Source organism: Oreochromis niloticus, linkage group LG6 (assembly GCF_001858045.2).
Source record: "Oreochromis niloticus isolate F11D_XX linkage group LG6, O_niloticus_UMD_NMBU, whole genome shotgun sequence".
Classification (NCBI taxonomy): Eukaryota; Metazoa; Chordata; class Actinopteri; order Cichliformes; family Cichlidae; genus Oreochromis; species Oreochromis niloticus.
In genome coordinates, this window is record NC_031971.2 from 26,456,292 (window position 1) to 26,483,272 (window position 26,981).

At 37.5% G+C, this 26,981-nt stretch overlaps 1 protein-coding gene across 1 annotated transcript; it reads right to left on the reverse strand.

Annotated features, from left to right (window-relative positions):
* Nucleotides 1–15,932: 15,932 nt before the first annotated feature.
* On the reverse strand, nucleotides 15,933–26,470 carry LOC102077125 (uncharacterized). The gene is made up of 4 exons (XM_005469996.2): nucleotides 26,452–26,470; nucleotides 18,256–18,337; nucleotides 17,664–17,999; nucleotides 15,933–17,299 (listed from the first exon to the last, which is right to left on the reverse strand). The coding sequence occupies exons 2-4, from the start codon at nucleotides 18,314–18,316 to the stop codon at nucleotides 16,911–16,913; spliced, it is 786 nt and encodes a 261-aa protein (XP_005470053.2). The 5' UTR covers nucleotides 18,317–18,337; nucleotides 26,452–26,470; the 3' UTR covers nucleotides 15,933–16,910.
* Nucleotides 26,471–26,981: the final 511 nt, after the last annotated feature.

A 26,981-nucleotide genomic window follows, 5' to 3' on the forward strand; every position in this document is an offset into this window, starting at 1 on the left:
TTGTTGTTCTCCATGACTCCCTTTAACAATGTTTTTTGATCTTGCTGTGCTGCCCCATGACTTTACAAGATCATCCTACTGTGCAGTAACCCGGTAGCATCATTGAAGTCCTTTTCACTCTAACCCACTGAAATGGTCAAATTAGAAATGTAACTAATTTGCTTGAGGTATACATTATAATATGCACTATAAAATGACCTACAAAAGAGAAACACTTCAAATATTGAACCGAATACCTATGTGTATATGTGTATATGTAGCTTTCTTCCACAGTGTGTCTTTTCTCCTGTCTCCCTTCCCTCACACCAAACTGGTCATGGCAGATTGCCGCCCCTCCCTGAGCCTGGTACTGTCAGAGGTTTCATCATGTTAAAAGGGAGTTTTTCCTTCCTATTGTTGCTGTGTGATTGCTCAGTTTTCTCTGTATTATTGTAGGGCTTAACCTTACAATATAAGTGCCTTGAGGTGACTGCTGTTGTGACTTGGCACCATATAAATAAAACTGAAGTGAAGCGAATTACAGTTAGTCGTACAAAAGTGCTTCAGACCTGAAAATACCTCAGAGTAGCTAGATTGTTTTGTGAGTGTATATAATGCGGCATAAAGATGGATAATGTATTTTAAACCAACTTTAAAATAATGTTGAAGTAGACACTGAGGGGCTTTTAAAGTCACCCACCAAAGCCAAACTGGATCTTTCCCACTTTCACGGCTTTATTTTGAACAGCGGCTCCTGAGCGATGCAGATGTACAAGTGAAGTTTGCTGAAATTATTCATACTCCAGAAAAAACCTATGTAACTTTAGGAGAAACATTATGAGAGATGCAAGCATGCCTATAGGGGGAAAAGACATTTACTCAGATATGGAACACAGCAAGAGCACATTTCTATAATGTCTCATATTACCATACATATCACATATTCTCCAATAAGATGGAAACTGCTGATTTCACACAAAAAGCACAGATAAAGTGACAAATCTAATCCTCACATGTCTCTTGTATACTGGCACAATTAATGGTTGATCATGTAAATTGAGGTCACAATTTTATACATTAAGTAAAGTCAGTGTTTATTTAAAAAAAAGCTTCAGTGCTGTGTGTCATTAAAATAACAACAATACCATAAATTCAAGGTGATTCCTAGGTGAGTGCACCTATCCACATTCGTGTTATGGCTCAAAGAGAAAGCAATTTATAACACAGGCATCTGTAGATTTCCTTCAGCCGTTGCTACAAAGTGAAATAGATCCTCTGGATGGGGCATATAGGACAAACAACAATATTTTGTTATTGATCAAACACTTTTCTATAGTAAAGACCACAAACTAAGAAAAAAACCCCACTGATCTGATTTTTTTTAGATGTACTAAATTTATAAATAAACAATCTCCTTAATGTGTCTCCAAAGTAATGAGTTGTATCAATGGGCTTCTGTTTATTAGAGCCATGTTTATACATTAATGGAGCGTGTAGAAGGAATCGTTCTGCATATTTAAGCTTTGTTTTTCTTTTTACACTCTTTCACCTCCCTCACCCTGTCTGTCCCTGAGTCTCTATTATTTTCCATAGGTTGACGCAGTTATTAGTCGCCATGGAAACTCTGTACTAGCATGCGCAACTTCTAATGGGAAAATGAAGGGGCTTCGCATCAGGAGCCCAAAGCAAGTGAAACAGGAAATAAAAAGCAGGTGAAAGTGAAACAAATGAATAAAAAGCAATGCATACAGATCACAAAAGGAGAGGACTACAGCGTCGAAACAAACCAACCACTTACCACAGCCACACTCCTAATGGAGAATTAGTGTGTCTCTTAAATGGGACTGTTATCTTCTGGAAGCCAATATTGAGTCAGGACATCAGCGCCCAAGGATACCTTTTGTGTAGCAGGGAGACACAGGTGGCATCTGGCAAAATGGTATTGCATTTGTATGGTTTGAGAACGCATTGCCTGCAACTGGCCACCGTCTGAAAACAGAGCACTTAAGTTAAAATAGATCACTTTAATTAGAGTAATACAATAACGCTGAAAGTCAGATGCGGTCCTGCCAGTTTATAGATTCTCGAAGTCAGTGAGGTGAGGGTGTCAAAGTGAATCCAAATGTCTGTTTCCATGACTTCAGCTAAGCGTGACTGACTTGTCTCCATCATAGCCTTAGGTTATCTTGTGTGATGCTTATGTCAGTATGAGCATACAAACAGAGCTGATTGTGAAAACAAAGGTTTGACAGTCTCTTTAGTTCTGGCAGGAAAGCAAAATCATTACTGGACAACTAAGAATCTGTGTAATCTTCGCCTCTTGTTTATGTGGGTCATTTTCAATCATGCTGCATGTACTGCTGTTTTTTGATATCACTGTTTAATACTGCAAATATTATGCTGCACTTTTCTGTGTTACAGGTTTTCACTCCAGTATTATTTTACAAAGCATAAATTACAGTTTTTTCTTGTGTTCATTATAAAGTACTGCAAGCTGCCTCTAGAGCTCGTTATGAAAATCAGTTTGACATTAGACTGTGAATATAAAGGTCATAAAAATCAACAGTCTGTCGCAATTTTTCTTACATTTTCCTGTGATGCACATCTTGTGATGCATCAGACCATATGTTAACTCATTTGAATGTCACCAAAATTATGAAATCATTAAAAGGCAGTAGACTTGACTGCACTTGATTGCGTTTGTATGCATCTGCATAGTAGATCAGTATCATTTTATTGCAGTTGTAATCGGTAGAAAGAAATGTTTTTGAGATAACATTTAATGTGTTGTTTAAAGGAAACCGGGGCCAAAGTGAGCTAAATGGATGAACTAAATAAACAAGGTCAAACATAGACAGAAGCTCTTTCACGAACGGTCTGGATGTCCTTTAACATCAATCATGTATAAATATCAAATGTCAAAACAGGAGAAAAAAAGCAAGACAGAAAAACCTTAAGTGATTTGGGTTAAATGAAAAAAATAAAAACAGTGAGGGGATATGGTAGCTGTGACGCCTCTTTGGCTGTTGGTGTCTATATCTGTGCCTCTGCATGTGAGCTAGGACTGCTGTTTTATACTGAACTAAATGTCAGTTAATGATAAAAGTGTGTTGACTGGTCATTTGGTCACAAAAAGGAAAAATAACTCAAAGTCCAGGGAAAGGGCTGAGACTCGGACACTGAGTATCACAGGCAGACATCATCATTTACATTACTGGTCCCGATGACTAAAAGGTAAAAGTAATTATTTATATGTTGGGGACTCATTTCAAGAATGTCAAGGATGATCCCAAGAAGATGACATGCAAGATTTGCATTTAGACATTCACTAACCTCAATCCTTGCATATCATCTCACTACACACAAGCAGCCTACCAAGAGTCCACTTGCTTTCATGTTATTGTTGAAGTATTAACACTTTTACTGATGTTGTTATGGTAGCCTATGTCATACTTAATAGAATAGAATAGAATAGAATAGAATACCTTTTATTATCCCACGGATGACAAATTTCGGTGTTACCGAGCTCTTACAGCAAGGGAAAATAAAATATAAAAGGAAGACACAAGGTGGTCCTATAAATATAAGCAACCGAAGTTTGTATATACAGGTAAATACAGGTGACAATGTACAGAATATGTATACAATTGAAAAATTGTACGGAGATATGCATATACAGTAAACAAACAAGCTGGTGAGTAAGATAACCAAAAGAATGTTAAGCTGCATTACAGAGTCTGGCAGCTGCTGGTAAGAATGACCTGCGGTAGCACTCTTTCCTACACTGTGGGTGTAAAAGTCTACTGCTGAACGAGCTGCTCACTGCTCGTACAGTCTCATGCAGGGGGTGGGAGGTGTTGTCCATGATGGATGTTAGCTGAGACAACATCCTCTCCTCCCCAGCCTGCTCAATGGACTTCAGTAGACAGTCCAGGACAGAGCTGGCCCTCTTGACCTTTCTAAAAAAATGTATGTCTAATATACATGCATATATAGGACTGCTACAAATTTTGCATTACTAATTTGTTAAGTGCTAATTTTTTTGCACCAAGTAATCGAGTCTAATCTAACCTAATCTGTGTGTTAGTGACATGATATCAATATGTCCGTTTTTATGATTTTACGAGTTTTGTTGGGTTTTTAAGCTGCTTAAAACACCCTTTAAAAGTGTTGGTGTATCATAAAAGCCTCACACAGGAGTAAGCAACAATTAATTTTCTTCCACAAAAAATGTCATAAAGATGAAGAATAGCCATGTTTGGTCATTTTGACCACATCCAATCTGTTAGATAGGATGAGGTCAGAACTGGGATGTTAAATGCTGCTCAGTGCAGTGTTGGTACATCAGCATTCTCTTTTAATATTGAGCTTCAGTAAACATCTTTGTTTTGGACATCTGGGTCATGTAAGTCCCCTTCCTGCTTCTATCGATTTCTATCATAATGATAATAAAATCTGACCAGTGACCAAATCAATGACTTCATTTAAGATCCCTTTTTAGCCCTCATTTTACATGTCAATGCAATGCAGATGGTATTTTCACACTGCAGTTCTCATCAATATGGCAATATTCACCAGAAGAAAAACAGATAAATACTGTATGTAAACTTTGTTTTGGTGTGAACTAACTGAATACATTTTGGCCAGAGAGACGCTGCATGTGTCTGGGGGTTGAAGCTGTGACTAATGAACTATCACATGATGTGACTGTGATCCAAATGCATCACTCTGCTCAATGACCTATTTAGTTACATGAGAAGACTTGTATTGAAAAGCAGTATTTGGTGGACATATTTTGTGTCACACCCACTTATTTCTGAAGGCTTCACTGGCCGGATGATGCAGTGCAAGGTTACCCAATTGGTAAAATTTGGCACATGAAACATGGCCACAAATAAATACTTCTGATCCATTAGCGAGAGACCTGGGTATGAGTGTGCATTTGCATTCTGGTTGTGCGTCTGCTTGTGCGTGTAGGTGTTTACCATGTTTGTATATCTTTGTGGGGACCAAAAATTGGAAGTTTAATATACTTGTGGGGACCAACAGCCTTTATAGGGACAAAAGCCCTGTACTCACAAATTTGAAGGCATTTTTGAGACTCAAAGTATGATTTTAGTATCAGAGTTACAATTAGGTTATGGTTAGGTTTAGGTTAAAGGTTCGGATTAGGCATTCATTTTTGATGGTTAGGGTTAGGATAAGCATCTATGGAAAGCATTATGTCAGTTAGATGTCCCCACAAAGATATGAAAACACGAAGGCGTGTGTGCCTGTGTGTGTATGTGTGCACCTGTGAACACAGACCATTGCAAATATTTATCCATAAACAGGATATATTAATGAAATCGGACTGTTTGCTAATCCTAAAAGACTTTATAGATTCGCTCCCCCACATTCTCTCCTGCTACAGCAATGTCAATATAGACTTCATTCCCCTTTAGTCACATATTAATGCAAATTCTGTGCCACAAGGCTAAAATAAAAATCACTACAGTACATATATTAATAGCATGAAAATAACTGTGCAAAATCACCTTTGTAAGGTATTTAATTTTTGTCTCATTTAATTTGTGCAGATGAAATGAAAAAGCAACACAGCACAAAGTAACACTGACTGCATACGACTTTTAAATAAATACTTTCCCATCTCAATTTGCAGACCCAGTATGAGTCATCTACCATCATATGGTAAGTGAAAATAGTTCTATCACAATATCTTTAAAAAAAAAAAAAATTATCTGCTGTGACAAACGCCATCTTTTTAGAAGAGCCTTTAAATTGGCTCTGTCATCTTAGGACTGTGACCCCCTTCAAGAGTAACCTGCCTACAGGTTTATTTATATAGTGCTAAATCACAACAACAGTCACCTCAGCCTGCTATGTACTTTAAGATAAAGTACCTTTCTCAATTTATTGTTTTTCACCATACCATTTTTCTTTTCAAAAGATCGATCTAATCTGATTGATGATATAATCTGATCATGGAAAGCAAAAGTTTAAAGCACTCAGAGCAAATAACAAATGAGAATTGAAGCCCCTTGTTTCAAAGCCATATAGGCAGGCATACCTGGGTTTCAACGATTACTAGACTAAATGTGGATGGCAGATGGAAGAAAATTGATGCAGTGGAATATAACCTGACCATCTGGGTTTTATTCTGTGAACACACTGAACCTTCAATCAGCCACCAGTATTGTCTCTTGTGCAATGCCCTTCTGATTATGAAGAGAATGGATGGTGGAGTGTCAAATTTGCAGATTGAAGTAGGACAATGACAATAACTGCAAATTACCAGAGATAAAAAGAAAAAAGAGATATTTGGGGAGGTAATGGAACACGGTTCTTTAAAGTTCTTACCTTTTGATGAGTGTGGCTGATCTGCAGTGTTTAGGTGGGTGGTACGTGTTAAAGTAACATCTGCATGAATGCCAAACACCATGGTTTCCCAACAATACATTGTTTTGTGCCAAGATGATAAATGTTATTTGCTTCACCTTGCAGGGGTTTTATTGTTGCGGCTGAGCCGAGAGAACACACAAAGATGGCTTTTGACATATGTTAATCAATAGCCCATTCAGGCGAGGCCTGGAAGGTTACCAATATCTCTCAGAGTTTATGCAACAAGTAGGCTACTTGAAGTTTTAGTGATCCATGTGCAGCTAAAAACAGCTTAATTTAAGTCTATCTCTGCCAACTATATAACAAAAAAATGCTGATCATTTGTTAACTATATATGCAAGAAAGACGAATTTATTTTTTAAATATAGGCTTTATTTCTCTAATCATTCAATTAACTGTGTATCTCAAAAAACAACAAAAAGAACCCCATTCATCTGAAAATGATCAGGTAGAAGGACTGGATGGAAAATGAGTGAAAAACCACTGAAAGACGCAAAGTGTGAAGAACCATTACTTAAGACTTCATTCTTAACTTCACAGAAATGAGGGGTGGCTCAAGACGGTACTGTATTGCACAGTACTTGTATATGTCTAGCAGGTGAGGGCTACAGTGGTGTGTAGTATCCCCAAAGTGCATGCAGTTAAATGAAATTCTACCTTTAGCACACACACCTAAGCAAACATGACTGGTTGCTGTCCGTGAACTGCATGAATGCACAAGCGCGTTTGAGTGTTCCTTTGAGGACCAAAAAAAGGCTGTCTTAAATAAATATTGAAAAACACATGCACATGAACATTAGTATGAACCTGCACTTTCGCATATGGAGTGTAGGTCATCATGGGATTTACAGGTCATATGCAATTTTTTATTGTTAGAAACAGGAAGGGGGCTTCAAACATGATACAGATTGGGGAGGATAAAATGGGGATACATTTCCTCTACTTTTAGGCTTATTTTGTTAAAAAAAAAAAAAGGAATTCTCACAGTCCATATGCTTTTAGTCACTACACATTCAAATAAGACTTGACATGTATTCAAGCATTCTACAGCTCAGGAATTGCTGTAATATTTGGTGTCTTATTATGGGTCTCAGAAGATTTGACATTCTGATTGTTAGAGGCTTTCCACAGGCAGGGTCTCTTCAGATGAAGAGCTTCTGTCTTCATTCATCCAGTACCTTTGTTGCTGCTCCGTCTCCGTTGTGAATACCTGGGGAGACAGCTCTGGCACATAGCTTGAGAGCACATATTGATGTTTTGTCATACCTTTCAGCTCTTCTAATTTTCCCCTGTTACCTTAACAGTTCAATACGCCCCATGCCGGAGGTGAAAGGAGCTGAGGCACGGCTCAGCTTTACCACTGAGTTATTCATGTATTGGTCTCTCTAAAGCAACAGTTGTTGTACAAAGTGTGCCAGGAGTCTGCATTCACACTGAATGGTTAAAATGGATAAGCCTGCCCTCTACCAACTTCTTTGAAAAAGCCGAGAAGAATAACACAACCGTGTTAAAAATGAGTCAGCGATGGCAACAACAGAAATAGCTGAGTCATGTATCTGATCTGTCATGCAATAACCATGGTGCAGCAGAGAGATGAAGTGTTTAATTACACCTCCTGTGCTGTCACCTGGGAAATTTACAGATAGTACACGCTTTTAGTGTTTGACCCACCCCTGCTTCATGTGTAGCCGTGACCTAAAATTGCAGTTTCGATGAGTTGAGTTGTAAAATTGTGCTCTCACTTGTAGTAACGGGAAAGAGCTAAGTGTATTTACTCAGGTAATACTTGGGTACACAGGATTTCCATTCTGTGCAGCTTGGTATGTTTTCTTTCTGCCCATAATTTAAGAGCGAAATGTACTCATTACTAAAGCAATAAATGTAGCTCACTTTCATTCACCTATAACTTAATAAGATGATGAGGTTTTTATTAATGCTCAGTGACATAAATGAATTTTTCAATGTAGCGTGAATCTCCAGTTGTCTTGCTTTGCCTGTAAGTTAACTTCTCCCACTGGCTCTGCTTTATACGCTGCATTAGTACTTCTATTTGTTCTGACCAAACAAACTAAAAAAAAGTCAGATTAAAGTCAAAACACGGAAAGACATGTTATGAATTAGAACACTGAAAGATCTGATTTGTTCAGTAAACATTAATCCAGCCACAGCTTGCTGCCAAATCAAACATCGCACCTATGCATGCTAGCTAACCTTCGATTGAGCGGGTGTACAGCTGCTTAATAAGATAGAAAAGATAGAGTCATAATTTTAATTTGCAGCTTTTTATTTTCATTCTAGTTCTACATTAGATTAGCTTTGAATAAATTACAGTTAATAATAATCTGCCTATAACAGCTGATATTGTTAGGGAATTGCCTCAAAAGCTGATATTAGTTTAATTGATCGTAGCCATTAGTGCACATTGAATCTGTTTTCAGACTAAAACCTTCTGGTTTTATTGACACTAAAGCTATTTCTGTGTTTATTTCCCTTTAAGCAGATCTATGTTGTTGTGATTTATGTGTAGTTACTGGGAAAAGAAAGAAACACTAACATTAGCTCACTGAGAAAAAGAGTTCAATATGAACATTTGACATTGTTACATTATCAGAATCAGAATCATAAAGGGTTTAATTGCCAAAGGTTGAGAAGGTTTACAACATTAGGAAATTGCTTCAGTACTTAGTGCGAAACAAATTGAAAAAAAAAAACTTAAATAAAAATAAAAATTAAAAGTGCTAAGCAAATAGATATATACATACATGCAGGTGATGATCAGGGCAAAAATGGAACAGATGCAGAGAACACAGTATAGAGTCATCTCAGCTAATTATAGAGTGCTTTGTAACCTATTATTTCAAAACTTCTTAAAAGAGTAGCTGTCAAACAGTTTACTGATCCTTTGCAAAAGAGTGGTTTATTTAGCTTCAATCAGGGTTTAGAGTGCATCATAGCACAGAAGCTGTGGAGGTTTCAAATTATTTTCTCATGACCTTGAATTGTGGACTCGTTTTTGTTCTTGTCCTCCCAGATGTCAGTGCAGTGTTTGATATCGTTATTTCACTATACATCGATGTTTTACCGTTTTAAAATTTTGGTAAGAACATATATTAGATAGTAAAGGAACTGCATCATATCAATCCACTAGATTCTAATTTGTGCATGTAAATGGGGAATCTTCTTCATATACAAAAGTTAATCATGGAGTGAAATGTGGATTATTAAACATTAGGTCTCTCTCTTCTAAGTCCCTGTTAGTATATGAATTAATAATTGATCAACAAATTAATTTATACAGATGTCTGTGAAGGTCATCATAGTCTAAGGAGCTTGGAAAGAAAAGCGTCGGGACTTCTTTAGGTTTCTAGGAGATGTTTCACCTCTCTTCCAAGAAGCTTCGTCAGTTCTAAGAGCAATTGGTGGAGAGTCCCGGGTTTTTAAGCCCTATGGGAGTGTCCCCAAGAGCACTGTGAATGACCATCTTTGAACAGAGGCGGTGGCTTACAACACTAACTGTATGCCATCTGTAATCCAGTTTTGAGATCCCTTCACAGACGCCATAATGCCCACTCACATCCTGGGTGGAACGGAACATTTAACAGTATTTCCCTCTTTTGTCTGATCATAACATTTAAATTTACTGTAATGGATTAAACACAGTAGATGTCTTTCTGAAAGCACTGACAAAAATGTTGAGTCAAGCATTCCCTAAATGTTAACTTATTATTAAGTATTGAAAAATTGAAAAATAACACTGAGATGAATCTTGGAGTCATTATGATCAGAATATGCTCTTTAAATTATAAACATCCTGTCTGAGAGTGACAATCAAAAGTGATTTCATACATTAATTACATCTAGGCTCGACTATTGTAATTCATCATTATCAGGTTGTTCTAAAATCTCTCTGAACTCTGCAGCAAGAGTAGCAACTGTGACTAGGAAATATTGGCTCATCTTCTTAGCTCCCTATTAAATTTAAAACTGAATTTCGAATCCTTCTCAGATACAAAATCTTGAATAATCAAGCCCCATCATATCTTCAGATCTCCCATCCTAACCGAATACTTTGCTCATGGACATCAGGCTTATTTCAGCTTTCATGTCCATCTTATATGGAACGAGCTCCCAGTCTGGATTTGAGCGACAAATACTCTCTGCTTTTAATATTAGGCTTTTCACTCTCTGTGCATTTATACACCAGTACATTTAACATTAGCAGTAAGTGATCTTCATCTCTCTCACCTATAGTTTGCCTTTTGTACCGTCTCTTTTTGTTTATCTCCTCTTTCCCATCACCCAGTTGCAATAGTTGACCTGAGCCCGGTTCTGCCTGAGATTTCTTCTTCTTGAAAAGACTTTTTTTTCCTTCCCATTGCTGCCAACTGCTTGTCCATAGGGGGTCTTCTGATTTTGGGGGTTTCTATGTATTATTTTAGGGTCTTTACCTTACAATATAGAGCATTTTGATGCGACTGATGTTGTGAATTGGTCCTATAAAAATAGAATTAATTTCAATATAAATTATTGAAAAAATGAAATTACACTTAATTACACTTACAGTCATATCTTTAAACATATGCTGCTTTCAGATGAATATGTTTTTGTTCTGATCTCATCAGAAACATTCAGAGACTGGGGTTGTTTTTTATAGATTTATAAAATATGTAAAACTTGTTTTTGTTTTTGCTTTTGAACAAAATGTTTTGGGCAGTCATGTATATGAAAGCACGGGGTTTCTGTTGCCTTCTATTAGCTTTTTGGCCAATTAATCCAAAGCCAACTCCCATTTACCGTAATGTTAGGTAACAGGCTATCAGTGCTTGGCATAAATCTCAGCTGTTTGTTGACATAATCTGGCTTTTATCTCCCCTTTCCATTCCCCTGCCTACCCCCCCTCCCTCTCTCATCTATCCTGTTTCAGTGTTTGTCGGTCAGTCAGCTTCTTATCTTGTCTCATTTGATCTGTCCCTCTTGCCCCTCCCTCTGATTTTGTGTATGGTATAGAGCTGTAGCAATCGGCTTGACCAATGACCACCTGGCTGTCAAGGTGATAATGTAAACCTCCCCAAGAGAAGATTACTCTCGCTTACTGGGATAATTGGTCAGACACACACTTAAACACAGAGACACACACCGTCGAAGCCAAGGCACACTGTAAGACACCTCTCTGTTTCCATGGGAACATAACCTGAAACCTCTGTATACACTCACTAACGCATCCAAGTGAATACATAGTACACCCCCCACTGTGTACTTTGCCCAGATGAGGTGCTCACAGGAGAAACCAACTTCCAACATTGAGAAATGATGCAACAAGACAACATGATCACTAATAAAAACAGGGACAAGGTTTTCTGAGGTCACTGAAATATCCAGTTTGTTAGTTCAACGTGACTCATTTTTTTGCAAGAGTAATAAGAAATCTTTATAAAGAAAACAAACGATTCCGTTCAGTTGAATTTTTATTTAGATTGCACAACATACGCCATCTCAGGGCATTTATTTAGGTCAAGATCCTTCAAATTTTATGGAGAGCACCCAGTGATTTCTGCAGTACAAGCGTTTAGCATAACTGGGGAGTAAAACCCACTAACAAGAAAAACATTTTGGTAGAGGGTAAAAATATGTGCCTCAGCTAAAATTAAAAATAAATCTAATAATGCATTTAATACTTTTATTCAAATTGTTCAGCAAACTGTTTGTGCTTTAATATGACAAAATCTACATTAGTCTTAGTGAAGAAAACTGTTTGTTGTGAAGTAGCAGATTTGTCTGCATTTACATGGCAAGCGGACCAAGACAGCTTGGACGTTCTGAGTCCTTAAGCGTCAATATGAAATTAGTTTAGGATCATTCTTTGTCCAGAGGGCGACTATCTGTTTGTAACTTGCTCCACCTTGTGGTTAAAAGTGGATATCACGTGCTTGTTTAAAAGCATTGAGGTTATTTAAAAAAAATTATTTAATTTGTTTTGTTTGGAAAAATGTTTTAGTTTTGTTCTTTAAAAAAAAAACAAAAAAACAAAAAAAACTTTAGTTTTTATTTAAATTTTACTTCCCTAAAATGTTTTTTTTCACATCTAGTTATAGTTTTTAGTTTAGTTTTATTTAACTATAATAACATTGAGACTAATAGAGACTAATAACTTCAAATAAACGTCTTGATGCATTCTCAATGACCTCACAGCCCATTGTTCCTTCAGTGGGCTGGTTTCAGTCATTATGCAAATGTACTGTTTATAAGGTTTGGGGAAACCTGCAGTCAGCTGAGACTGAAGAAGTCACTTGGATGAGTGACGAAACGTTTCTCCCACAAAACGCTACGTCCAGATGAACAGATTCAACTTTTGGAAACTTCAAATAAAGATAGCAGTTTGCTGAAGAAAGGAGTTTTTTTTTCACTTAAACATTTTTGGATACTTGCTAATTTGCAAACACGTGGCATCTACAAAGGAACATCAAGTGTTTGGGTTAAGAGTCGCCATGAGTGTGTGTGTAGCAATAAAACACAGATAAGAAACATGAACCTGTGGGGTCACATATACCCGTGCAAAGGTGCAAAAAGCATAAGGACAGACTGCAAAATGTGCAAATGTCAAGAGAGAGAGAACGCAAGGTAATAAAATAGAATAGAATTAGGATGGTAAGAGAGCAGAATAGAAGAGAGGTGCTCCGTGGATCATGTGAGTTCCCCAAGTAGCTGAACATACAGTGGGATAAGTACCAGATTGCTCAGAGTCACCTTTTTAATTTCTTTTTGTAGCCATTTATAGTCCATTTACTCCTGAATTGTCATGTTTGAGCAGGCTTTATTTGTACGCAGCTCAATGTGGAGCTATTATGTAAAAACAATTAGCTTTTTGTTACATTCATCTTAAGGTTAAAAAGGGAGCACTGAGCCATATATCCTCCAGTTACACTGACAGTAAGCCTTATGTTATTGAAGATGCTTCTGTGATACTATATTCCAATACTCTGTAATATATTTTACTGCTGAAGGAGCTCATGAAATCGTCGCTACAAAAAGCTAAAGCCCAAACAGAGCTGTCTTTGTCTGTCTGACTTTAGGAGGGCTTCCCCCCTCAAAGATCAAAGTTGTGGGATTTTGGAGAGTTTTCCAAGTAATTGCTTTGAAGCATGTTTCTTTGAATTGCACCAATGAGCTGGTCTGCTTTGATTTATTTCTATCATTTTCAGAGAGTCAGTATATTGAGTGCCATAATGAAAGTGTGTGTGAGTGCACTAATGGAGTGTATATAAAAGACATTATGTTGGATGTATGCATCGCATAGACCCAGACAGAAAACACAGTAAGATTTTACCATGTTCGCTGAATTTTGCTATGAAAGTTGGACATTTTAATCTCAGAGCGCTACTGTGTTTGCTTTATTTGTTTAGCTGCAGAAGGTGTTGTTTAGTTCTCCAGTACCGACACAGCACATATTACAAAGTGGAATAACCTTTCTTAAGTGAGATTTATAGCATATAGCTAAAATTAAAATAGTGTCAATAAAATTAAAAATATTAAAATATTGAAAAGAAGGAAAACGAGAAAGCAGATTTTTAGTAAGGTTGTCTTCCACTGATAAAACTACAGCTGAAGTCCTTTACTGAGCTCTCCTGCTTATAAAGACATGCATTATTCTTTTTAGACATGCTTTTCTTGATTAAAATCTTTATTTAAACTTCATATGTATAACATCTGACAGAAAAGCATTACATATTCAAATTTAATTAGCTCGTTATCACTCAGTCTGCAAGAGAATTACTTTGCTGACATTTCTGTAAATTGCTTTGCTCTGTGCAAGAACACTTAATTTGTGTCATTAGCAATATTTTCCAAATTTAGACATGTTACAGACCAATTTCCTTGCAAAACACATTAAAACAACACAAACATTTCATTCATTATGTATATCAGGACTGATGTGCTGTGACTCAGGGAATAAAGATTTCTTTATAGAGCTCCCGGATTATGGGGGGAATGTAAGTAAGTCCCAGTTATGGACATTAAAACCACATTTTTGTAAAAAGAGTTTTATGGTCAAGAAAAAAGGTTTGTGTTAGGCAGGCATTAGTTAGGCTTCCATTTGTGGTCAGGACATTGCGTGTGTGTAGATGTGTGTGCTGTGCATCTGTCTGTGTATACTGTGTCAGGTTTGTACTGTAACTGGATGCATCTGTCAGCTCTCAAATATGTGACCTTGGATTGGTTTACCCACTAGATCTCAGCCAGTCTGCTACATGACACCGGTTTAGTGACAGCATTAGCTGAGAGTCACTCTGACTTGAAAAGCCTCTCGAATGTTCTGTCTGAAGAGGGTGCAGTGAGCCGTTAAAAGGCTGAGTTTTTGCCTTGGAGCGGGGTTTGTCTTCTGGCGTTTAGGACTCACTAGTCAGAGATTGAAAAGCAAACTGAAAGATGAGGAGCATGAATAATGACTTGTAGAAATCTTCTTGCTCAAGTTTACTGTAAGCATTTTTATGAAACTGAGGTGACCTGTCATAAAGTGTTGTGTGGCAGGCAGGTTGCAGACTCAGATGCAGGACTCATAATTCGGGAAAATGAACTAAAGAAGGCTTCAGTGCTGCAAACTTGCCAAAAAATACAAGAGACAAATAATGTGGGGGAAGAAGCCAGAAATACATACAGTACAAGGAACTAAGAAACACACTGAGCACACAACATAAAGGAGGTCACAAGAAGGGCTACTGGAAACTGGGGTCTTAAGTACACACAGGAGGTCATTAGGAAAAAGGAAGACACTAGGGAACACAGGTGAACCAAATCAGGAAAAACAAAACACGGGAAGCAAAAGTATTCACAAAGCACACAAGATGAGAGACTGGCAATATAAAACAGGAAGTAACAGAACACCAGAGACGGAGACTTAATAGAGAATAAACTCAAAACATTGAGTCAAAGACCCAGGAGCATTACATGAACAGGTTTTCATGTGTGATGTGTCACAAGCTACTTAAAGAACAGCCCCAGCCACCGAGCTGGCTATTATCACTTTTTAGCTAATGAAAAGAAAAAAACAGAAACTTTAATCTGCATTTTGAATGTGCACGCTATTACTTGTTGCTCGACTAACAGTTCAAATATGTCCTGGAGTATGGCGTGTTTCAGAAGGAAACTGGCCAAAGAGGTCATGTTTTACAGTCTGCATTGTGTCCAAGATTTTTATTTTCATGGGACTGAAAAGCTACACACATACAGCAGTGCTCCAGAGACGGACCTCACACACACTTCAAGAGATATTTTCATCACTCTGTTTAGAATGTAAACATACTGCTGATTAGAAAGTGTGTATTGAAGGTTTTAGCTCAAGATGAAACTCAACCAGATGGACTTGAATGTTGTGCTTTTCTAGCCATGTTCACTTCCTTTGACATTGTTTCCACTTGTATGAATCCCTGACTATCAAACCATAATGATGGAAATGTATGCAATCAGCGACTATCAGCTCCTATGTTTTGAACTGAGATTTGTGTTTCTGCCCCCCCCCCCCCCGCCGAAAAAAAACAAGCAAACTAACAAACAAACCCCATGAATCTCAAAACTTTATTGCTTCACCTCCGTGTCTGATTACAGTACATGTCGTGCATTTTTTTTTTTTATTTTGCCATTTCCATTGTTTAAGTCTGACAGCAAGTGAAATTAAAATACACAACATTTTCTCCTGTGCTTCCTGTGATGTAACTATTTTGATGTTTGATTTACTTTCTAGCAATCAGCTCTGACCTGGAATTAATGATTCTGAACTAAATTGCCTATATTTACCAGGCTGGTGCAAAGTGTGGTAAATGAACCCATTGAATGAAAACATATTGCTCCCAAATGGTTCCTAAAGCAGCTACTTCTAGTTAGCAGCACATATCACCAGAGGGCAGCATCCATCCACAAACTCTAGACAGATTTATTGCTTGACTGAAAGAAAAGGGGTTTTGCTACATGACAGTTCTGTATTTCTGAAATAAATCTAACAAAGAGCCTTTTATGGTCTTCATTCATAGAGAACCTATACACATATGACAGTGCTGGACATGCTTGAGAAAAAAAAAACATCCATGAAAAGGTTTATAGCTGCCGATTAAACTGAACCAGTACAGACTTTTTAATCACTTTAGCAATTATAAGAAGGTGCATTTTCTCTGAGAGTGTTTCCATTTATACATCTCCTTGTGTTCTTACAAAGATCAGTGAAACCACTGTGCATTCTCTCCTAGCCTCTATTGAAGCCAAACAACAACACATTTTATACTGTTATGATTACTGGCTGTCTTCTTATCACCTCTCTGTGGTGTGTAATTTTCTTGTTCATGTCAGCCAATAGCACAAAGAAAGAAAGATAAGCCTTTGGATTATGCAAGATGACTCACTTAAACTGATTCCCGACGCCCTGGTTTTGACAAAAAATCCATAAGTCTCAGTACCTTGTTGCTCCTAATCAGTGTTAATCATTGATTCATGCCTCCCCATGTCCCCCATGTCTGGTGACACTCCATGATGTGGGAATTCCATTATTTAGATATAACTGGAAGTAAGATTAAAAGGCAAAAAATTGTCCGCGTACTTTCCTGGGCTGTAACTCTGTTGCCGTTGGAGTGTGTTGCTCTACCGCTCTTCTGGGATTCAGGATTCTGTATCAACATACTTGCAATGTATCTGTCAGACACGGTGCTCTTCAAGGAGCATTTGTAAGGCCCGTGTGAACTGTTCCACTCCAGGTAACTGTGGATAGTCAGCCAGCCTTCTTCGTCCACACTTTTACCGGTGTACTGTTTCAGAGATCCATCTGAGAGGTTGCGGGAGCCGTGGAACCAGTGGACATTTCCGTCTGGGTAGACATGCTTGAAGGTGCACGCAGGTCCCATGGTTGTTAATTTACCCTCAGCAATCCGACCACACTCTGCAGGGAAAACCACGAGAAAAGTTTTAAAATGCCCTCAATGTACAAGACGTTAGCATCATTCAATAATCTCATTTAGCACGTAAAACTATTAAAATCCACCAATTTTTGCTATCAGTTGAATCACAAGGAAACGTTTGCTTAATTAAATGTGTTTAACTGCATTTTCTTTGTATTTGGTCTGATATGGTGCCCGTGGTTTCTCAGTGTTCTGGTAAATTTGGAAGCGGAGGCAAAAAAAGAAGACTGCAATGCAAAAGCAAAATAAAAACAATCTGTTTTGTAATAAAACTGAAGTTCAAACATATTACTATGCAATATTATAATTTGCTTTAATAGGAAAATTAAACTGAAGGACTCTGACCTTGTAACTCCAGTTTAGTAGATTCATTGAGTGCTCCTCTGTTGGAGCGTTGCTTACACGTGTATTTTTTTCCGCTCTCTGGAGGCAGCATCTTTTTGAAGATTAGCGACAGCCGTCCATCTTCATATTCACAGGTAAAGTTACTCAGAGATGCTCTGTGCAGTGCAGTAATGTTCCCTTTACTGTCCACAGAACACAAAAGTGTTTCCTCTTTGAACCACTGCATAAGTTTGATTGACATTCCATGATGAACCGACGATGTGTTGCAGTTGAGGGTAACTTGCTCGCCACACTTTGCGGTAATCTTGGGACTAACCCTTAGTTTCACCAACTCTGCTGATAAAGATACAAAGAAATGTTTCATGTTTTGGTTTTTTGTGTCTTAAAGTGGGAGGAGGTAACACCATCACACCATTATTACATCTTTATTAGAATATTCACCCTTTTACACTAACTTTTAGATTTATAGTTCAGATAAGTTGATATGATACAAAGCTGTAAAAAAGTTGTGGCAGATATTTCAAAATTTCAAAACTCTACTCAGCAAATAGTAATTTATAGTAATTTAGTATAGTGTAGTAATTTCACATACCTTGTGTTGTAAAAGCAAATGCAGTCAGAAGCCAGAGCATGTGCAATGTTGTGAATCCCATTGTCAAATCTTTCACATTTCTCTGTAACATAGAGAACCATCAAACCTAATTAGCTCTCAGTAAATGCACACTAGGTGTTTTCCTGCAGACAGGATGGAAGGCTGACCTTAAAGCCGGATTCATTAACCAGATGTCTGTTAAGTCTTGCTGTTCACCAAACTGACCTCCTGAGAACTGCTGCTTCTGCATATGCCGCCTCAGACTTCAGAAGATATGAAGTTAATCATTACTTTAAGTGGAATTACCAGGAAGGCTGGAGCCGTATCCCTGTGAAAGGCGTGGTGTTGAAATCTAAACAACAGTGAGACTGGAAAGGAAGTGTGGTATGTGTGTGTGTGTGTGTTTGTGTGTGTGTGTGTGTGTGTGTGTGTTTGTGTGTGTGTGTGTGTTTGTGTGTGTGTGTGTGTGTGTGAGAGTGTGTGTGAGTGTGTCAGTAGTGAAAAGAACAGACAAAATGAGAGCGAAGACCTATTCATAAAGCAGCAAAAGCCACCACAATCAGAGAATTGTCTGACTTTCTTTGATGTGCTTCAGCAATCTTCTGTAGCTACATTTTGCTGCATTCATCTCTGATATAGATTTTTTCCCATGGGGTCATTATCCCAGTTTAATTCTGTTCATCCAACCCCGGGGGAAATGCTTTATTGTAAGCTATTATGGTGTGAAGAGCCACTTTCACTCTGTTAAGGACTTCATTGTGTGTCACTGTAAAGTAATGAGTCATGTTATTTAAAGCTGTTATATCATCATGGGAAAGTGACAAGTTCCTGACATCCGCTGGTCACTTACTTTAACCGGGCACAGAGATGGTAAATAAGTAATTTTGCACATCATTGGCAAATACTGTTTTCCAGCTATAATAACAATATATAACTTATATTCAGCAGAAAAAGACCAAAACCACTACTGTGTACTATATTTCTTGTTTTGCTGGATAAAGAAAACAGAAGGAGAAAAGGAATGAAAGCCTACTGTGTGAGTGAGTTAAAAAAAACTCAAAAGGTTTATGAAAGATTTATTATCAAAAGATTTATCATCATTTGTGCTAATAAATTCTGCCTCTTGCAAGATTTATTATCACAAATATATATTTGGTGTTTTGCACAATTTAGTGTATTATCTCCTAAAAGGCTGCGTCAATGTCCAGAAAGTGTACATGATAATGAGATTTCATAGATATGGTTTCATTATGGACGAACTTAAAGCTTGTGCGGTATAAATTTTAGTTTGGATCTCTCTGCTTAATAATCAGTCTTAATTTTGACACTGTGCTCACTTTTTCTACCAATTTAGCAAAAAAGCAAAGCAGAAATACTGCTCACAGTTGTGTAACCCAGCTAAAAAATGGAATTAATACACAAAAATCAAGATGCCATTTATACAATCGCTTCATTAGGTACACCTTTACAACTACATGTTAAAACAGACATCTGATATTTGACAGATATCTGATCTACCAATCACACGACAGCAACTCTGACAACTTGCTGGTTGTTGGTCCCAGACGAGTTAGTCAGCTGACCTAATGGGATTTTCCCACATAACCATCTCTGGGATTTTCAGAGAATGGTGTCCAAAAAAGAGAAAGTATCCATTTCTCTAGATAAAAAGCTTATGAAGCTTATGGAGAGGCAAAAGTAACCAAAATAACCACTCGTTACATCCGAGACATGAGCATCTCTTAATACCCAACAAGTTGGTGACAGTGTACCTGTTTTATGATGGCTGCTCACAACAGGATAGTTTGCCAGGAATCTCCAATGATTTTGAAACTCCTGGCAATGACAATGAGGTCAGTGTACTCAAACGGCCTCCAACAGATGTGGTGGAATGGAAGAGTCTCATCATGCATATAGAGAAAAAAATTGCATCAACTGTGTGAAGCTATCTTGTCAATATGCAGCAAGATGCCTGAGGAATGTTTCTAGCACCTTGTTGAATTGATGTCATAAAGAATTAAAGTTGCTCTGAAAGCAAAGGGGGACCAAGCTAGTATTAGCAAAGTGTATAAAATAAAGCAGCTGATGAGTATATATGTTTGTCCCAGTAAAGAAGTTTCTTTACTTCACCATTTTGGAAATCTTGTGACTCTTGAAATGTGTGTTAAATTTGTGTTTTGTAAAATCCAAGATAATGATGCTTGTGTTATAGCAAGAAAGGCTTTTATGAGGTCGCACTGACCTTTTACCAAAAAGTTCAGCCTTGAGTCAGTGTGAAAGTATATGCCACATTTTTAGAAATATCCGTAGTTAGTTATAAAAATATTGCCTTTGCACAGATGTCAGATTACCCATTAAAAATCTACAGTTCTACAGAATCCAGTGTGTTACAGTCACCGGGTAACAAAGGGTGACAAAGAGCATCACTAAGTGTGAACATTATTGTTGAGTGAGTGGGTCTTACTGTCATTCTGTATGCACCACTTACTTTTGTTGGATTATAAATTGATTGTAGCTACTTTGTTAAATGTATATTTTTGAGAAAAAATAAAAAAGTCTAGTTATGGTTATTGCTGCAAATGCACAGTACATGCACATGTGAATGAACCCAGGTAGAGATCTGTTGCCCAAACAGAATATACAGTCTGGCTGCAAGATGAGAAAATCTTTAATTGTTATTATAATTTATAGTTGTTTTTATGTTGCTTTCTATTTGTGTACCTCCTCTTTGCTCCTACTTATACTGTGCACAGCTAAGTGCTGCAGTCAGGTATTAGTGGTGCAACTTTGCAAATCTTCTTCCATGTTTGAAGGAGAAAGAAAGCAAGAGCAAGGAAAGGAAGGAAAACTCTTTACAGTATGCATTAGCTGTGTTGCAGAAAATGAGCAAACTGAATGTAGTTTGCATGAAGTACCTGCAACTCTTCACTGGCTGCTGTATTTGTGTTGTTTTTCTTTATTGTTCTATCTATGCTTTAAATTCTAAATTCTAAATTCACGAGAAAGGTAACAGCTTTGATGGATATTTATGAGCACAATACACACCGGCTATGATCTAATAAAGTTTATGAAGCAATTGTGCAATAACAGGTGAGCCTAGTGATAGTCAGCACTCGTCAGCTTGTTTCATTTAGTTCAAGGCGCCAACAGAATCTGTGTCATTGGTCACCCTCTGAATGCATATGTACGACACAAAGACTTCATTAGATTTGTTTCTACAAAAAGAACACATTTATTGTCTTAGGGATTTAACTAGATGCCCATTAACTGGTTACTGTTTATGCCACTTTAATATAGTCCTTAGGTTGTCTGCTGTGGTAATGTTTCAAGATTCAGCTGCCACGGATACACATTTTTGCTACTTACTCTATATCCATGACTATGTGAGCACCAAGTTGTGCATACATAAATGTAAAGTCTTTGTTTTGCAGGTAATGAGCAAACACTCATTACCTGCAAACATACTATCTCGTTGTTTAAATCTTCCCAAATTCAAGTTCAGCAAGTGCTCACAGCCAGAGAGCAAGGTATAACAGGAAGGCTGCAGGCTAATGGCAAATATGAGGACAACTCAGTTTGGCAGCTGTCAGTCTTGTGATATCGCTTCGTATTCATCGCTCGAGATATCAGCTGTCTTAATCAGTTAACACTGACAAAATGAAAGAGAAACACACAAACATAAGCTACCTTACCTAAATTCCCCGAAAGTCCCCAAAAGCACCCACATTGTTGTTTAACATGTTATTTATGGTTACCAAACAAGTGTAAACATGTCATCTTTACAGAAGATTTGAGCATATTAAAAATGCATATTAAAAATGCAGTGCTTGTTCAGTGTAGCCTATATTAATAAAGATGTTGAAATCACTTGAAAGCATCACTGAAGAGACAAATAGCGATGAGGTACCCAGAGGAGTTTGGTAGAAGGAACCACAGGCTCACCTCTTCAATCATAATCTCTTTAATATTTGGTCAAGTACAAAGTGAAAGCAAGTGAAAGGAGTAACTGAGCTGCCATGACTGAACTCAAGCATGTTATGAGCGACTCGGTAGTTGGAAACCGCATTACTATAGCTTAAATCATACTGTACTGCATGAATACCCATTGAAAAGGACTGACAGCACTGGGGCTGACTCTATAGCAATACAGATGTGGTCATAAATAATAATATTAAGCCAGAGAAAATGTTGGAGACTGTTTTCTTATCATTTTAGAAATATTTCAAAAACCTGACCTTGCTGAAAGACACACATACCATTTGATGTGTTTTTATTGACCCTGGATTACAACTTTTTGACCTACAAAAGCTAGTGGGCTTTTACCCAGAACTAAGAGGTGTAATCATACCACTCTGGTTTTAGCTTCTTTACACAGGCTCCCAGTATGTTTCAGATTTTATTGATTTCTTTGAGACCTTTCCTGGCCTTGCTCACAGCTGCATCTCTGACTTCTCAGTAATGCATGCTCCAGTATGTGCCTTGAGAACCTTGGACAGAGATGTTTTATCTGTTCAAGGAGCCCTGCTGAAAAAAAAGAGATTAAAACATTTGGCCCCAAGGCTCTGGAATGATTTGTCCGAGGAAATCAGATTGGCTAAGTTGGTGATCTTTTTGATTTCTTGTTTATGACATACACTGTTCTGTATCTTAACTTGTTTTTCTATTGTTTTTATGGCATTTAATTGGACTTATTTACTAATTTTAACAGAGTGCAAATTTGCTCTTAAGATGATTTTCTGTTTTGTATAATCTGTAAAAATGACATGATCTGATATTTATGATTTCCTCCAAATATTCAACAATAAAGTGTTATTGTTACTTTGTAATATAAAGATATTAAAAATAGGAATGATGACAAATAATATAAAATAATATGGAATTACATATACTCACCTATGTCTGAGGTCTGAGGCTTTGAGGCCAGTGTGAATTTGTCCCCCTAGCAGCAGGTTCATATTTTAGCCTCTATGTAATCTGGCTTTAGGCTATTTGTATACACATCCACACACATGCAATACATGAACACAGAACGATACACTTAAAATCACTGAGTCTCACATTCCACCGAAAAAAAAGCAAAAGCAAAAGTGAGACTCAGACCTCCACTTCCCTGAATGCCGGCAACACTGCAGCTTAGTAATGTTGAGTTTTATCCTGTACTTAATTGCTGTCTAGAACAGATTACACATAATGCCTAGTTTTATCTGTGGTTTTAGCACGATTTACAGAAAAGCTGCAAAACCACTCAAGTTGTTTAGCATCTGGTCTCTGGCATCAAATTAGGCTTGACAGTTCCTGCTCTCAGAAAAATAGAGCATTTGAGTCCAATTCAGCATTTGTTCCAAAAGTGATTCATCAGGTAGATTTGGCTGCAGTGAGGTGAAACCAGAAATGCTAAAATAATATCTGAATAGACTCCATAGAAAACTGGGAATTATGGTGCTTGTGCATATGCCAATTTTACTCACGAAATCACATCAAAAAGAATTAATCAGAAGGTTTAAATGCTTCTTGTTTAAAGTTACTTTAAACAGGATTACATGATATTACATGAGCTTCTGATATCCCATTGCATTAGAGCCTTAAAAATGCTGGTTCAACTTGAATCAGTAATTTCTCTATATCTAATCCCTGTTAGCTGCTGAAACCTCCAAAGCTCCACTAAGACACTAAGCGCTAGACCAGATTTCAACTTTGTGGTCATTTTGTATCTCTCGTGGTGCCCTTAATATTTCAAACTAAAGAGAGACCACTTCCATCCCATACAGTTTTATTGTTTATTACATTACAATCCTCATTTCTCAATATTACGCTAGGAAATTGGATATAGGTGCAGTGATTATTTGAAAGGTGCAAAAACACATGGTAGACTTCCATTGTGTGTGTGGTTCGATGGTATTGCATGGTGGATTAAAATCTGTTTTTACTTTTCTGTTTTTATAATTCCATCAATTTTGACAAGATGCCCAACACCATTGGCTTAAATTAAACACCACGACAGGGTCCCCATCATGTTTTAGAGATGGCTGTATAGAGTCACTTTTGTACTTTTTGAAGACAATTCGAACCAAAAAGTTGAGTCATCAATCCATAAGACCTGTTGCCACTGGTCTTGTGGTTCTTGTAGACTTGACTTGTGTAATTTGGCATACCTCAGCCATTTCTGCTGTTTCTCTTCCTTAACAATGGCTTCTTCTTCCAATTCTGTTGAGGCTTCAGCAAACACTAAAGCAAACACTGACCAACTGTAGGGACAGATGGATATGCCACACCGTTGTGGGTGCAAACGTTCTATTTTATAGTTACCAAACTGTGTTACTGGTGGCATGGTTTTGTAGATTCAACTAAAGAAACATTTGTTGCTGTGTCAACGGGTGCTGGATGGCAGGCTTATCTGCTATACTACTTAACAGTTAACTCACTGACCTCACAATGAGAGCAGTAAAAAAAAGTGTGGTGTGTGTTTGATTGTGCTACATATTTCCAGTTAAAAAAGATTTTCTCTGCATTATTTATGACTGAACTGAAGCATGTTATGAGCTTTATGTTTGAGCCTGTCAGGAGCCTGGGTCTCTCGACCGAGCGTTTTGAGTTCCTTGTGTCTTTTGTATTATGTTTGATGTTTAAGGTTCTCTTTGTATCTTAGTTTATTTCATATTGTCCAGTGTTCTAGTTTAGGTTTCATGTATGCTGTTTAGTTCCCAGTGTATTTAGTAATTTCCTCTCGTATAGTTGACCTCTGTGTCTCCCTGAGTCTCCCTGTGTTTCCTCCGTGGTCCTTTCTGTGCTCCTTTGCTTGTCACTCCATGAGTTTTGTTTTCAGTTTCATGTATTCAGGTTTTCCCCAGTTTAGTTATTTCTTAGTTCTTGTCCTCGCCATCTCCACCTTAAATAAACTCAGTCCTCATACCAACCTCTGCCTGCACTTGGGTCCTCACTTTACCTCCACACGGCCTGCCTCGCCAGCCGTGACAGAGATTAAGTTCACTTTTGAACCAGGTTAAACACATTTGGACATTCAAGATAAATCTATTGTATTGAGACTGACCCAAGACAAAGTGGCCACCAATTCATCATTTATAAAAAACAAACTTCAAAGCTAAGCATGCTGTAGTTTTATTGGTTTTCCTGAACGAGATATCACTCACAAAGGTGGTTGTTGCTTAAGTTGGAACCACTTAGATGTACTGAATAGTTACTTGGCTATTCAAACATGATCACACAAACATTTCTAGGTGGCACCATAAAGACCTTCCGATGATAACATGAAATGTGAATTTCTTGTTGAGTTACGCCTTTGTTCAACACAACCTGACTCATAAGCCTCAACATAAAAGATTGTCAGTGTGGCACCTAACTTTTACTCCAGTGTTCTGGTCATACTGTAAACCAATGTTAATCAACTTGAATTTGAACATTCCTAGGTTACATAATCTGTTCAAAAATTATTAATATCTATTCTCTTTCTACAGCTTTGATACTGTATGCTCTGGATGGATTAGATACATAGATGCTATGACCTGCAGGAAGTCCCTGAAGTAAAAACATCAAATACTTCTGTTGCATTTGAACAGCAAATACAGCAATTCCTTGCTGGGAATCTTCTTCTTCTTTTAGTAGTTTAGCTAAGACTGATGAGAGGATAAGTGAGATACCAAGATAAACAAAAGACCTGTGTATGCTGTTTACTAGAAAGCAAATATTTTACAGTAATAAATTAATTCTACATGAAATCCAGATGCTGAGAAGCCTCTGCTCACTGAGCGAAAGCAGAAGCAGGGACACAGACAGTGATCAGCAAAACAAGAGCAACCCAGCAGAGGACTCCTGAGCAATAGACATAAGTTTATCAGCTGAGAAGATTCATAACAACTCAATGATTAAAACTGCAGAATAAGAATTAAACTGCTGTTTCCCCCATCAACAATATGTAGGCTGGGTTTTTTTTTTCTTCTTTTAAATTCCTTTAATGCTAAATTCCTGGTGTGAACATTTTACACCTACTCAATATGAAGGTTATTTTTCTTTAATACTGAGGTCTGCTTTTTGCTGGCTTGTCGACTGCCTTGTTTACAATTACCAGGTATCTGACAGATTTATGAGGACTTTGTGAAGCAATAACCTCTAACCACAGAATGCTGTTTAAAAATTCCCCTTCCCTTAAAAGTGAAGTACAGCAGAGTATTCATTACTTACTGTGTCATATGTGATATCTCTAAAAAATGTCACTTCTTATCAGCTGCCAGGTTTATGAACACATTCTTGTTGTTTTCCTCAGTCTTACTAACACACCTTCAGCTCACTTGTACTTTGTCTTTATTTCTTTAGTCTCTGCAGTCAAACATTAACCAGTTACAATGACGGGAAAAGAAGATTTTAAAAGACTATTAAATACATACGCTGAATATTCTAAGCAACAATTATTAATGTTCACATTACCTTTAATTTTGTACTTTTTTAGCAACTGCTCATTCCGACAATTATTGTGGATAAAACCATTAGTTGTGTGATTTCCAAAAAGTGGTGAATGCAATCGATTCTATGATCCTAAAATGAGAGCCTTAAATGAGAGTCTAGGAGAACAAGAGAAATCCTCAGAGTTTTAAAGAATTTGTTTCTCAAGCAAAGACGTGAAGCAGCTTTCTTTGCTAGAGTGATTTCGTGCAGGTAGCAAATCCCACTTCAAATCAAATTGAGCCAATTTTCCCAAACTCACAGGGCAACCT

Coding starts and splice junctions, on each gene's coding strand:
- LOC102077125 (XM_005469996.2), bottom strand. CDS start 18,316: ATGGGATTCACAACATTGCACATGCTCTGGCTTCTGACTGCATTTGCT. Junction 18,000..18,255: donor ATTTGCTTTTACAACACAAG/GTATGTGAAATT, acceptor TATCTTTATCAG/CAGAGTTGGTGAAACTAAGG. Junction 17,300..17,663: donor TACTAAACTGGAGTTACAAG/GTCAGAGTCCTT, acceptor TTTTCCCTGCAG/AGTGTGGTCGGATTGCTGAG.